General features: G+C 46.3%; 1 protein-coding gene across 14 annotated transcripts in view; it reads right to left on the minus strand.

The window, feature by feature from the left end:
* PDE1B (phosphodiesterase 1B) overlaps window positions 1-15,165 on the minus strand; it is a 210,953-nt gene that overhangs the window by 23,873 nt on the left and 171,915 nt on the right. For all 14 annotated transcript variants that reach the window (XM_061614558.1, XM_061614563.1, XM_061614562.1 and 11 more), the window contains 4 exons: window positions 9,004-9,117; window positions 3,383-3,565; window positions 2,408-2,474; window positions 1,407-1,523 (listed from right to left, as the gene is read on the minus strand). In XM_061614558.1, coding sequence (XP_061470542.1) covers window positions 1,407-1,523; window positions 2,408-2,474; window positions 3,383-3,565; window positions 9,004-9,117 — 481 coding nt within the window. The remainder of the gene's footprint in view (window positions 1-1,406; window positions 1,524-2,407; window positions 2,475-3,382; window positions 3,566-9,003; window positions 9,118-15,165) is intronic.

Genomic DNA, 15,165 nt, shown 5'->3' on the forward strand with positions numbered 1-15,165 from the left:
CATGCTCTGATGTAGCACCTTCCCATCTTTATGCAGCTTTATGATTCCCTCAAACACACACTGGCAAGCCATCCCCAGTTTAGAAGTGGAAGGCGCAAGGGTAGTCATGTTCCTCATCCAGAATGCATGCCAAAAAGCAGAACATGCCCTCGAATCCCCAGAAAATGTTACAGGCAGGAGTGCTAGATTAAAACTTCAAAGATGATGGTCGTGTGTCTGAAATGAGAAATAACTCTTATGTCCTATGGGAGCATGGACATCAGGGGCATCCATTATCTCCTATGGGGCCGTGACATTCCAGAATGAGGAATGACCTCTTAAGAGAAAGAACGCCTCTTAACAGAAGGATCAATTCCTTCAAATAAGGAATATCTCAGGCTTGGAAGAAACTGGGAAAATCTGCTTCCCCTTTCAGGCTGTGCAGCTCAGAGTAGCTACTTGCTACCAATCTCTTCCCTTTGGTAGTATAACTCCATGCTTCAGACTTGAAATAGGACAAATAACGAGAAGTAGATCTGTCCATCATCTTCCTATGGTGAAGCTCTTGAAGGCAAATCTAGAACGACTGGCAAACCCTCCCATCAAGGAAGCACAATCTACACCAGGGGTGGGGAACCTGTGGCCCTCCAGGAGTTGTTGGACTCTCAGTTCCCATTAGCCCCAAGCCAGCATGGCCAATGGTCAGGGATGATGGAAGCTGGAGTCCAACAACATCTGGAGTGCCACATTCCCTACTCCCGATCTGCGCTACAAAACCTCAATCCACTTCAAGCTGGTTTCCATTCTAAGGGGCCCTAGGAATTTCAACAGGAAAGAGTCCTCTAGCACCTTTTGAAGAGAGCAAGGTTCTTCGCTGGTAATGCCGTAACAAACTAACAAAGCGATCCTTGTGGCAGTTTTAACCTGGGACTTTAAAGTAACTGATGTTTGTAGTGTAGATGTAGCTTGAGGGTTCTTGGTCCCTGCCCTTCTCCCCCCACCCCCGGTTCCTCTCTGTTGTAAAAGACAGCCCTCTCTTTATGGAATGCCCTCCCTGGTGAACTGAATCTGTGTCACTCATCATTAACATTCAGGAGGAATTTAAAAGCATTCCTGGTCACCCAGGCATTTGATGACTGAAAGAGACTGTTCCCAGCAACCTTGAAATTATTAGCTGTGAAAGGAAGTGCCTGTTTTAAAATGTTTTTAGATGTTCTTGATGTTTTTAAATATTTTAAAGACATTCTTAGTGATGAAATGTTTTGAATGTGTGTGTGTGTTTAATTTAATTATAATTGTATTATTTTACTACTTTGCTATGTGCCACCCCAGGATCATTTGGGAGGAAGGGGAGGAGACAGACATTTAATAAGTTATAATACTAACACTCAGACGCACAGTTTCTTACTTTGCACACCATTTCTTACCTTGAAGCGGCTGATGAGGTTGTGGCGGGTGAGAAGTTCAAAGACAATCGTGCGCAAGGCATGGTCCTCACTCACCTTATTCAGTGCAAAGACATCAAAAAACCAGAGGTCGAGAGTCTACACAAGAGAAGCAAAAAGAAAAAAAAATTAAAAATGGAAGATCACATTTGCCCATTACTATTGGAGGCTGGTGGCTCCATGTCAGTGAGGCAGTGGAATATGCTCCAGGTTTTAGTAGGAGCTCTCAAGGAGCAGTCCATGGTGCTTCAGTTTCAGCATCTTGGACAACTCCTTGAAAGTTCAGACTAAAACCCAGAGCAAATTCCATTGCCCCACTGACATGGAGCCACCAGCCGTCACTGCCCATTACAGCTTAGCAAAGGGTATGTAACTGGTACAGGATGGAGAAAAAAGGGGTGTTGGTCCTTTTCAATCAGAAGTGGCACCGAAAGAAAAGAGACTTCTAACAGATGGGTGTGGTGTGAACTGGGCTTAATGTGAGCCAGAAAATCAGTTCCCATCACTCAACTCTAGAGCATGTTGAAGTAAAACTACTGGCAAACAAGAGTTCCTCTAAGCATACACAAAGTGCATTTTCCTTTTGCAGCAATTAAATGCAGCTGGTTCCCATGCTTCCCACAGGATTATGGACCATTGATTCCTGGTCAAAAACATGGTTCTCAGGAAAAGTGTAGCTCCATTCTCTCTTTTATATAGAAGAAAGTTAACAGCTGAGAACAGAGGGGAACCGCTAGGAAAGTTTCCTTGGCTCGTGCAACTTGATCACAGAGGCCGGGTGAAGTGACGGACAGCAATCTTGAAAAAGTTGGGGGGCAGGTGCAGAAGCATCACCTCAAGGAGCGAGGCAAACGAAGCAAAGGCTGCTATCTATGCACCCTTACCTGGGAGTAGGCCCCATTAACCTCAGTGGGGCTTACTTCTGACTAGGCATGCACAGAATTATGCAGTAAGTCAAGCATTCCCCCTAACAGGGTTGTTACCTTCAGGCAGTTGATGACGGAGAGAGAATAGTTGGGCCCCACTGCTGTGTACGTCCGACGGAACATCCTGCAGAGCAGATTAGCCACCGGTCAGGCTCTCCCTGAAACATCTGGATTGCATGCCCACAGAGAGGCTTCCCGGATCCCGCTGAACAAACTGCAGTCCAACATCTTAGAGCTGGACATCTTAGAGCTACTCCAAGCCTTTTCTCCCTTATCCACTAGCCCACAATCCTCAGTCTTTCCAACCCCAGGATGCAATCTGAAGCCCAACTACTCAAATGGGACTCACTCTTAATTTGTATACCTTATGTGCCAACAGCGGGGGAGCCTTTTCAGCCTGAGGGCCACATTCCCTTCTGAGGGCCACATGCCGGTGGTGAGCAGGACCAGAGGGAAAAGCGGGCAGAACAACTAACCTACATTTTTACCTTTGTACAGTAGGCTAATTTCTACATTCACACACCCCTCTCTATCCCCCATCCAGACAAGCAAAAAGTAAACTCTAAGGACACATTCCAGTCATGCTAAAAAAAAAGCACTCAAGGAGGGTGTGAAGCAGAGCCAGTAGGGTGTGTGGCCTAGAGAGAGGGGGCGTGGCCAGACTGAGAAGCCTGGAGGGATACATCTGGCCCTCAGGCCTGGGGTTCCCCATCCATGTTATGCATTATCTTTGCTCTTACTATATCTATCTAGGTCTGCTGCCTTCCGCGTCCTCCTCCTCCCCCAAAACCACAATTCTGGTCCTTTCTTCTCCTTTCCTTTCCAAACAACAGCTGGGTCATCTTGATAAGGTCAAAAACACAGTGCAGTTGTGGGACACATCCGACCCGTGGGGCAAATGCGGTTAGGCAAAAGCATTAAGTGGATGGAAGGCCATCTTCATTTGGCGCAGACCTAGTTCATTAATGAGAGACAGAGAGAGAGAGAGAGAGAGAGAGAGAGCAGTCCATCACAGTGGAACAGGATCCAGACCTCTCAACAAAGATGCCAGCTTGAACAGCGTGCACAATGCTGCGGAACTTGGGCTTCTCCTCGGAACGGCGTCCCTTGGCACGGGTCTGCTGGGTGAACGTGGAGGCCAGCCAGTCCCGCACCTCAGAGGGAACTGCATCAGACTTGATCTCCTGGAGTTCATCTTCCGTGTCCAGGATCTGCCTGAAACAGGAATAGTGCCAATGGGGAGGGGAAAGAGGAGCAGTGAACATTTAAGTGGGAAAGGCATTGCAACGGGAACCAGAACAGCAATCAAAACCATGAAAAAAAGGGGGGGAAATCTGGAATCTGGCCAAATTTTGAGATAACAAAAATTCTATTTTTTAAAAGCTGTGATGACAAGATTCAATTTCAGGGATGCTTAACTGCCCCCACTCAACAGGCTGCACGTCTTTCCTCCTGAATTCTCTAAGTTGAAAAGCTTCCAACAGGCAGTAAAGGGACGGTTATTATATATATATGATGTGGAGAAGCTCTGCCACCCAACACAGGGCTAGATGGTTCCGCTTAGTACAAAGCACCTTCATGTGTTGCATTTCATATTCCTCTTCAAAACAGCGGAACAAATTTAGCACGCAACACTGGCCTTTTAAAAGACATTTCATACATTCTTCTGCTTTTGAAGGAGTGCATTTGTTAATTCCTTTGGCAAGAAATCCATTTTCGACCTCAAATTCCTATTTTAAATTATTGTTAAAATCCTGAAATTCTAAATTTTCAACATTGGCCGTATTCCGATGGAAAACTGTTTTCATTTCCTCAGAGTACTGTAGAGTACACCACCATCCTACGCACAGAATACTGCCTGTTCTCACTTGCCATCTTATGTACTGTCCCTTCTCTATAAATTTAGAGGAGTTGCTATAGTTGGCAAGTGAAGGTGAGTTTAATCTGACAAAACATCTGTAGGGATTTTGCAGGTAGATAAGCCACTCTTGATGAGATTAGTGACATTTCTCAGGCTCGTACATCTCTAATCACTGGACCCTTCTCAACCAAAGCTGACCTCTGCATAGTCTTGCTCCTCCTAACTCTCTCCAACACCATCTGTAAGGTGCCACAAGCTCCAAACCAGAGACTCCAGCACAGTGTTCTTCAACCTTGGGAGTCCCCAGATGTTGTTGGACTCCAACTCCCATCACCTCTGGCCAGCTTAGCCAACGATCAGGGATGGTGGGAATTTTGTCCTACAACATTGGCAGATCCAAGCTTTTAAGAACACTGCTCCAGCAGCAGGGTCCAAGTGCACCCTCCTGCCCCTTCAGGGGAGAGTGCAAGCAGAGAGAATGGATGGCATGATGTCTGCTGCACTGCAGGGCCACCCTTGCAGATGGCCGGGGAGGGTGTGGTGATGCAGCTTTCAGCCCAGCTTGAGAAACTATTCCGGCCCCACAAAGTAGTGACCCTGGCCTGGATCTGAGTGGGCTGATCTGTTCATAGACTGACTCCCTGCTTGAGCCCTTGCTGAAACACATGCCTGCTTTCCTCTTTCCTCTTTCCCCCATTCCCACAAACACAGGTAGGCCTTGCATCACAGGATTCCAAGGATGACAAGGTAGCTGTCCAGCTAGGAAAGGCTAAGACTGGAGCCAGAGCCAAAGGCACAATTGCTGAAAGAGCAGGAGGGTTATCCACAAGGTATTTACGGCTGCCAGGAGCTGGGTAGGACAAGCGGTGCATCAGCAACAGCCAGGCAGCAACTGAGGATTTTTAAAGGAGGCCTTACTGACCCATCTTTCCTTACCTAGTATGTCAGTGGAGGCCCTGATCCTAGAAGCAGGCAAGCACTTTGCTTTCTAAATGGGGGCTTCTGTCCACTGCCATGTTCCTGTGAAGCGTCCTGTGGCATAAGGAGAGTTCAGGCATGGTGCAAAAGGTTTATAACTGAGGGCAGATCCACACCATAGATTTAAAGCACATCCAATGCACACTTAAAGCACGTGATTTCCCCCCAAAGAGTCATGGGAGGTATGGTGTTAGGAGGAGAACAGGCCAGGTAAGGGGAACTCGTCCCAGACAAATTGTGTCTGTGCCTTGTTCCGGTTCTCCTCATACCCACAGGATTGCTGGTTGTCCTATCAGCCAGCTCTCGGATCTCCAAGTGCTGCTTTTGAATGCCAGGTCGGTACATAATAAATCCTCACTTGTCCATGATTTAATCCTGGAGGAGGGTGCCGACCTGGCATGTATAACCGAGACCTGGGTGGCTGATCAGGGAGGAGTTGCTCTTTCCCAGCTTTGTCCACCCGGGTATTTGGTTCAGCACTGTGGTAGATCTGAGGGCCGGGGAGGGGGGGTCGCCGTGGTCTATAGGAGTTCTTTTCCTCTCACCAAGCACCCTGTCCAGACGGCGACTGGTCTGGAATGTCTCCACCTTGTATTGGGCCAGGGAGACAGACTAGGAATACTGTTGGTGTACCGTCCACCTTGCTGCCCAACAGCTTCCTTAGCTGAGCTGACAGAGATAGTCTCGGAGGTGCTGTTGAGATCCCCTAGACTTTTGGTACTGGGGGATTTCAACGTCCATGCCGAGGCTGTCTTATCTGGCGCAGCTCAGGACTTCATTGCCTCCATGACAACAATGGGGCTGTCTCAATTTTCTACTGGCCCAACGCATGTGTCGGGACATACTCTTGATTTGATCTTCGCCACTGGACATGGAGATGGTGATCTGGTGGTGGGGTGTTTTTCATCTACCCCATTGTCATGGACAGATCACCGCTTGTTGAGATTTAGACTCACAGCGGCTCTTTCCCTCTGCAAAGGTGGAGGATCTATTAAGTTGATCCACTCCCGGAGCCGGATGGATCCCGTAGGTTTTCAGAGGGCTCTGGGAAATTTTCCGGCTGATAGGACCGGTGCTCCTGTCGAGGCCCTGGTCGCACTGTGGAATACGGAAATGACCCGGGCTATTGACATGATCGCTCCCGCGCGCCCCCTCCGGTGTAGAGCTCATACCGCTCCGTGGTATACTCCGGAGCTGAGAGCGATGAAACAAGAGAGGAGGAGGCTGGAGTGCAGATGGAGGAAAACTCCCAGTGGATACAACTATGCTTTGGTAAGTGCCACCAATAAGTTGTATACAAAAGCGGTAAGGACAGCAAAGAAGCTCTATTTTGCTGCCTCTATTAGATCATCTTTATGCCGCCCAGCGGAGCTTTTTAAAGTCGTGCGAGGGCTCTTACACTCTGGCCCCCACGATACTATGGAAACATCTGAGACCCGCTGCAACGAAATTGCTGGACACTTTCAAGATAAGATCGCATGTATCCGCAGGGACCTTGACTCTGATGTTGTGTTAGATGAATCCATTGAAGTGTCCGGAGCACGGCCTTGTCCTTCTTTATTGGATGAGTTTCAGTTGGTGCAGCTCGAGGAAGTGGACAAGGTGCTTGGAATGGTTCGGGCAACCACGTCTGTTCTGGATCCTTGCCCATCTTGGCTAGTGAAAGCTAGCAGGGCTGGGACCACCGGTTGGGCCAAGGAAGTGGTTAACGCCTCCTTGAGGGAGGGAGTAGTCCCTGGTAGCCTCAAGGAGGCAGTAGTGAGACCTCTTTTAAAGAAACCCTCCTTGGACCCAGATAATCTGAATAACTATAGACCGGTGGCGAATGTCCCTTTTTTGGGCAAGGTTTTGGAGCGGGTGGTTGCCAGCCAACTCCAGGCGCTCTTGGATGAAACCGATTATCTAGATCCGTTTCAATCCGGTTTTAGGCCCGGTTTTGGCACCGAAACAGCCTTGGTCGCCCTGTATGATGACCTTTGTCGGGAGAGGGACAGGGGGAGTGTGACTCTGTTGATTCTCCTTGATCTCTCAGCGGCGTTTGATACCATCGACCATGGTATCTTTCTGGGGAGACTCGCGGAGTTGGGTGTCGGGGGCACTGCTTGGCAGTGGTTCCGCTCCTACTTCGCGGATCGTCACCAGAAGGTAGTGCTTGGGGAACATCACTCGACACCATGGACTCTCCATTGTGGAGTCCCCCAGGGATCGGTCTTGTCCCCCATGCTTTTCAACATCTACATGCAGCCGCTGGGTGCGGTCATCAGGAGTTTTGGAGTGCGTTGCCATCAGTACGCTGATGACACGCAGCTCTATTTCTCCTTTTCATCTTCCTCAGGTGAGTCTGTTGATGTGCTGAACCGTTGCCTGACCGCGATAATGGACTGGATGAGAGCTAATAAACTGAGATTCAATCCAGACAAGACCAAGACATTGTTGGTGAACGCCTTCCCTGCTCAGATGGTGGATGCTTACCCTGTTCTGGATGGGGTTACACTCCCCCTGAAAGAACAGGTACGTAGTTTGGGGGTTCTTCTCAACTCTTCCTTGTCTCTCGAGGCCCAAGTGGCCTCGGTGGCACGGAATGCGTTTTACCATCTTCGTCTGGTAGCCCAACTACGCCCCTATCTGGACAGGGATGACCTCGCCTCCGTTGTCCACGCTCTGGTAACTTCAAGATTGGATTACTGTAATGCGCTCTACGTACGGCTGCCCTTGAAGACAGTTCGGAAGCTTCAGCTGGTGCAGAACGCAGCTGCCAGATTATTGACGAGGACCAGTCGGTCTTCGCATATAACACCTGTCCTGGCGCATCTGCACTGGCTTCCTATTTGCTTCCGGGCGAGATTCAAGGTGCTGGTTTTGACCTATAAAGCCTTATACGGCGTGGGACCTCAATACCTTGTGGAACGCCTCTCTCGCTATGAACCTACCCGCTCACTTCGTTCAGAATCTAAGGCCCTCCTCCGGGTACCAACCCATCGGGAAGCCCGGAGGGTGGTTACGAGATCTAGGGCCTTTTCTGTGGTGGCCCCTGAGTTGTGGAACAGCCTCCCCGAAGAGGTACGCCTGGCGCCTACACTTCTATCTTTCCGGCGCCAGGTAAAGACCTTTTTATGCTCCCAGGCATTTTAATCTTCTTAACTTTTTTAATCTTTTAATCTGTATTTTAATTTTTGTAGTATTTATTTTGTTTTTGCTGTGCTTTTTGTTGTTTGTTTGTTTATGTTTTTGTATTTTTATTATGATATATTGTATTTTATTTTGTTTGTTCACCGCCCTGAGAGCTATTTCACTAAGGGCGGTATATAAATTGAAATAATAAATAAATAAATAAATGGGAACTGTAGTTTGCTAAGGTTGCTGGGAATTTGGAGCTCTGTGAGGAGGAAACCACAGTTCCCAGGATTCTTTGGGGGAAGTCATGTGCTTTAAATGTATTGGACGTGCTTTAAATCTATGGTATGGATCTGCCCACAGTTATAAACCTTATGTGTCTGCAGCGTGCTCCTCCTCCTCCTCTTCCAAGGAGGTCTGGAGGGAGCTCCCCCTGTGTGTCCAAGGAGGTCCCATCTGATTCAGGGTCTAGGAACTGACAGGTCCTGATGCCACTGAATCATTTCTGCCAGCATCCAAGTCACGAGACCTGATGCCATCTTCTACATACCTACCTTAGCCTCTAAAACAGTCTCCCTAGACCTGCAGCCTCCTCATGATTTCTTCATTTAACCAATGGCTATCTCAGTACTCATTTCTGCCTTCTTTCCATGAATGGGATCAGGCAAGACACATAGCTACCCAAGCCCCACAGCCTCACCTGGTCTCATCAATGTAGACGGCTTCAAGCAACGAAGCAGTATATTCCAAGTTCTTCTTCAGCTCCACAATATTCACTTCTCCTGTCTCCAACTGTTTCACCATGTACCGCAGCCTGCAAAAAAACCAAGCAAAACAAAGAACGCACTCAGGGAGGTTGGAAATGAGTAAGGGGGCAGAGCAGAAACTTGCAGGGCTCCACAGGTCATCTGCCACAGGGTAGCCCTCTCCCATCACTGGTGTCTGTACATGACCCAGCAGGGAGAAATGGAGCCATCTCAAACGCATGCCATTTACACCAGTGAGATGGTTCAATGCTATGATAAGATGGTCCCATTGAAAGCTGCTGAGAAGTCCAATGGCAACGCCATGTTATCCTTGTGGGTTTTCTTAGATTGCCAACCAAGCGAACCTTGAGGTCTGAACTACATGAGAATAATAAAAATCTGACGCCCACTTTTGTTTGAGCAAAGCAGCTTTGGGGAGGGGTGATTTGCAGTGGAGAACTCAGAGAAGTGGAAGGAGAAATGCTTGACCCTTCATGATGCTTTTTCACTACAAGCTTATTTGGTTCTTAGCTGTCCAGGTCTGGTGATGTTTGGCTCTATCACAATAATCTATATCAAGGGAGGGGATCCTCTCTCCCTGGGCCAAATTTTGTCAATCACACCTCCTTCCCATTTGGCTCACATGGCCATTTCCTCAAAATCATGTCCACCTGCCCTATACCTAGCATCATATGTGACATCAGGTGTAGGGCAGGTGAAGATATGGTTGCTGATCCCAGAAGAATGGAGAGTTGGAATCCCAGGCCATCAGCTCCCTAAGCACCAGCCCCATCCACCTGTCAAATTTGGCTTGTGAGGCCAATCCTGATATGGATCTGTTTCCCCACTCCTGATCTATACACTAATACTGAGTCAAGTGTTCCAATGCTTGTGCTTACGTAGCGAAAAGTGTACCACACACAAACACAGAAGAGAGGGAGAGACTTGAGGTAATCCTGAAGCACACACAAGTACAAAGAAAAACTGAAGGGGAAAAAAACCCTAGTGGGGAACCCACAAAACAGCCCCATATTAACTCGATGGTAAGGAGTATTGAAAGAGCAAGAAGGGGACTAACTATCTGGGTGGAGGGACAGAATGGAGTACCTGGAACAGAAGAGCAGAGAAATATAGACACTTATTTCCCAAAGGTAAAAAGTCATCGCATTTTCTGGATAGGTCACTTCCTAGTTCACAATGAAAAGCTACTTTTCAACATCCCTAGGGATGAAAGAAAGGTATTCTGTTCCCCAGAGATGGGAAAAAGCCACCCAAAAAAACTGAAAAATGAAGAAGGGATTAAAAATTAATGAGGACTGAGCATGCTCGGTGGGCATGGAATACTGACTGACTATTGGGGTGGAGAAGAAAATCAGGGGTAGGAAGGATGGAATGAAGCGGCTGAAAGCCTGAACAGAACTCAACACTGGACCATTTTGTCGCAAGACTGCAAGGCCCCACTTGTATAGATTAAAGCCAGTTCCCTTACTTCTCTCCATTGGTTATGCTTCATCCCTGATGCAAGGCACCTACCTGTCCTGCAGGGGGCTCTCCTACACTGAAAGCCTAGCAATAGCAAACGCTGTGTTCAACAATGCGTCTTGGGGCCCAGCTGCTACATGTGGCACATCACTAGTTAACAGCGTGCCATCAAGCACAGCTGAGTGTATGGTCCATAATGTTTCATTTCCGATTAATCAGCCCTATTGTTCCGCTTGAAAGACATCACATAAAAACAGCAAACACTGCAGAAGAACCAAATGAGCAGAGCACCATTACAACAACATTATAATGAAATGGCAACACCAAACACACACCCCATGGCATTTCCTGTGGGGCAGAACTGCATGTTAAGAGAAACAAAGGGCTACCACCAAAAACAGCAATTCCATGTTGAGTTCTCCCACCATTGGATGGGATTCACCTAAACAGTAGCAAAGTGACTTTTAGCTGCACTATGTGACTTCTTCGCCTTCTCCTCTTCCTGTCTGCGCACCCCCGAAATCTGCCCCGGGTTTCCCCCCAAGGAGCACGTGCGGAGAGGAGAGAGCAAGGAAGTTACACTGTGCAGCTAAAAATCATTATTTGGGAGAATAGCACCCATTGTGGTGACATCGGCATATTGCAGGGGTAGGTAGCCTGATGTTGGCTCCCATCAGCCCCAGCCAGCATGGCCAATGGCCAGGGAGAATTGTAACGGCAGTCCAATAACATCTGGAGGACCCCCCTTTGGTTAGCCCTGTCATACTGTATTTCTCCATGCATGGAACCGAAGGATGTTCTGTGAGGAAATGGAAACACACAGCATGACAACAGGCCACTCCTGGCGGTCAGCTGCCACTGGTGCTCAAAGAGAGCTGCACCAAAGAGGTGTTAACTCTTTGGGGTGCTCCGTCAGGCTGTGATAAGGGTAAGGGCACTCCCCATGGGGACTGGTTGTGGATGGGCTTGCTCCTTGGTGACAGATGGGGGCCGGGGGGAAGATTAGTTAAACTGGCTTCCAAGTGAGAAGTGAAATGCTGGGGACCTGTGTCTTTGGTGACAGCATGAATGCAACTCATGAATGCATATCCAATATGATTGGTGGGTATGTGATGATTTTGCTATTTTATATTGTGTTTATTGGTTGATTGTATTTAATGTACTTCTGTTGTACCTTTCTTTTGTATTAATATACTGTTCACCACTTTCATTTTCATTTCATTCATTTTATTATAAGTTGCTAGGCCTTAGGCCGACACAAAATAAAATATACAAGATAAAATTAAATTATAAAAGTTAAAAAAGATAAAAGAACATTTACTGGACATCTATTTTACGTGACATTCTAATGCAAAATTTCTACGTAATTTCTGAGCTGCAATCACAAACAGCGATACTTTATGGGTTACCTCCGAATTTAAATCTGACATTAAAAGGAATACTTTATCGGCATCCACACACAATCCATAATTGTCTAACCACATCGTTATAAACTTATTCCTCAAGTTCTGATAAATTGGGCAATATAACAGTATGTGTGGAAGATCCTCCTCCATAAGGGATCCACAAATACATTTTCTTTGATCTTTTGGGATACTGGAAATCCGTCCCTCTCTATCAGCATTAGGAAGAGTAAAGAAACGTAATGCCGTAAATGCCTGTCTATGGGTGATAGGTAGGGGCTGCATAAGATATGAGGAACAATTATGGTCAGTCTTAAACCTCCAGTACCATGGGGCCACTCTAGAGTTAATTAAGGTTAGATGATCTAAGTACTCATAGTGTAGAAAAACTGCCTCACGTAATTTATCATTAGATGATAAGGATTTGAATTCCTGTGAGGTTAGATGGTATCTATGTAAGAGTTCTTCTAGTTTGCAGCCCCAAGGATTAAGAGTGTCTAGATGATCGGAGCAAAGACATAGTTGTAGTAATTCCTTGCCCTGTAGTGTGCTGTGTGATCTCATAAACTTCAAGAGAGTGAGGTGGATATGCACGCCCATCGGGGGAAGACCAGTCTCTGCACGTAACATTGCTGCAGAAGTTCCGGGGAGGAGGGACAATAAACGCCTAAGAAAGTTGGTTTGGACAGACTCTAAGGTCAGAGAAATTTCATTATCCCAACCCCAAACAGGAGCTCCGTACAAAACCTGAGGAATTACTTTGGATTTAAAAAAATTTAAAGCCGGGAGAATCAGGTTACCTCCTGCATTGCGACAGAACTTTAAAATTGCTCCCACCGTCTTTGCCGCCGTTAATTTTATAAACTGCAAGTGCCTTTTCCAGGAGAGGGTGTCTGAAAAATATACTCCTAAATATTTATATGCTCGACACTGTTCCAGCTGGTGGTCTACCATTGACCATCTATGCCGTACATACCTCTTACCAAAAACTAAAACCTTTGTTTTTTCATAATTTATATTCAGCCTTTCTATTTTACAAATATCCTGAAGTCTTCTCAACATCTTTCTCAGCCCGATGGGAACTAAAGAAAGAAGAACCATATCATCAGCATAGAACAAGACAGACACCTTCCTGTGTCCAATGGAGGGTGGAAAATATTGGAGGTCAGACAAATCGGGAATGATATTGTTTAAATACAAGTTAAAAAGTAAGGGGGCTAAAAGACATCCTTGCTTAACACCCCTCTCTACTTTTATCGGATTTGTCAAAGAGCCTTTGGGCTAAAAAGTGGTATAAAAATAAACCATACCAGAACATAAATAACGATGATGATAGCATGCTGCTCTGCCCTCAGACAAAGAGTATTATCTTTGCCGCAACTGTGGAATGAAAAATTATTTCCCCCTTTTCCATGTTTCTTTTCTTGCTATGTTTTCAGAGGTAAGAAACTGGTGCTGGCTAACCTCTCCTTTGTTAGGAAGATTGCTAGAGGTTGAGGTTTCAACAATGGGAGATAATGAGAGGAGATGGGCCTCCTGCTAGCTAAGAATCTCTCATGAGTGGTTGGAGAGTCATCTATCAGGAGCTTGGATAATGGCAGGAATCGGAGAGGAGGGGGCAGAGAGAGAAATACAGATATACATGCAACAATTGTGTTTGGAGTTTGATAAAGACAGAAAGCAGAGAGAGTTGATCATTTCTAGTAGGAGTTAGCTGAGACTGGGGGAGCAAATGGGGGGCTTTAAAATAATGTGAGTAGTCTGGGTCTTTTTTTAACCTATGTTTTAATTTCAGGGGTACAGTGATTTTGTTTTTGTATTTGTTTTGTTGTATTGGTGTAGATTTTTTATTTTTCTTTTATGTTTTTATGTCTTATTTCATATTTAATTTTGTTTAGCCTAACCAAAGAACTTTATGTTATGGGGTGGCATCAGGCCTGTAGCTGGGGAGGCTAGGGGGTACCCCCCTAAAATCCCCCCTAAGATTTTTACAAAAAATAATTAAATTGAATACAGAAATTTATTTCTGCCTCCCCCTCCTTTTTTGATCCCCCTCCCCAAACTTTTAGGCTGGCTACGGGCCTGGGTGGCATACAACTGTCACAAACATGGGAACCAGGATTCACAGGTTACTCTCTAGAGGGCTACAGCCTGGGTATAGGAGTGCCTGTTTGCCTCCATTTAAGTTCTGCTTGTACATCGCCATCATCAATGTGCAGTATAAATAAATAAAGCCAATATTGCAAAGACATCGTTAGTCTCTAGCACTCCCTGAAATCAAACCCAGCAGCCCTGCATTGACTCAGGGCTTGGGGAAGTCAGAGAGCATGTGACAACATTGACAGGTTTCACTTTCTTCATCATTAAGCAGTGATGGCTGGTGCCCATTGCAGGTGGCAGGGCAGAAAGCAGCGGGGCCATCAGCAGGTGGAGACAGAGGCAATGAGGGACAGGGTAGATTAATTCTAGTTTTGTCCCCATCCTCCTCCCTGCTGAGCTCTACCAGGGGCAACACTGAGACTACGCAGGAAGCTGACAGCCCCTGGAATGTTTGAAAGTAAGAAGGCAGGCAGGTGGGGGCTGGTGAGGACAGACTGAGGTGCCCTAATGGACCAACCTCCACTGTCGCTAAGCCATACGAAACTGTATTTATGCCCTTAAATTCATCCTTAAATGCTCAAGGCAGCTAAACATCATCTCACAAACCTAGCAAACCCAGATCAATGAACACAAAGACATACATACACACACACGATTGAGGCATGGACCATGGCTTTACTCAGAAGATCAAATTCTGCCCTTAAAATCAAAGAAAGATTTACTATGATTTCCTGCAAGAGGCTGCCCCATATGTATAATCCTTCTATCTTTCCATTGCCTTATTAATTTTTCATGTGCCAGTTTTGTACATTACCACAACTGGGACCTTGCTACGTCAAGATAGACTAATCATCCAAATGCTGGGCTAAGTTTAATTTGAGTATTTTGTTTATTCGCTAGTTTATGAATGTAAACAGCTGAGGAATTGTGTTAGGATAGGGATACGCTTTATGGAGAGTGCATTGCACAAAGGTACATTTGACATGCATTGCATGTGCATTGTATATATGTGCTCACTCTGAAAATTCAGTGAAGAAAATAGCATTCATTTTGCCAGATTATGCCAAGCATTCTGAGTTTCAAATGCCAGAAGAATTAAGTACTTAGACTGTGGCAGCAAAGACTGTGTAT

This window comes from Rhineura floridana, chromosome 3 (assembly GCF_030035675.1).
Source record: "Rhineura floridana isolate rRhiFlo1 chromosome 3, rRhiFlo1.hap2, whole genome shotgun sequence".
NCBI lineage: Eukaryota > Metazoa > Chordata > Lepidosauria > Squamata > Rhineuridae > Rhineura > Rhineura floridana.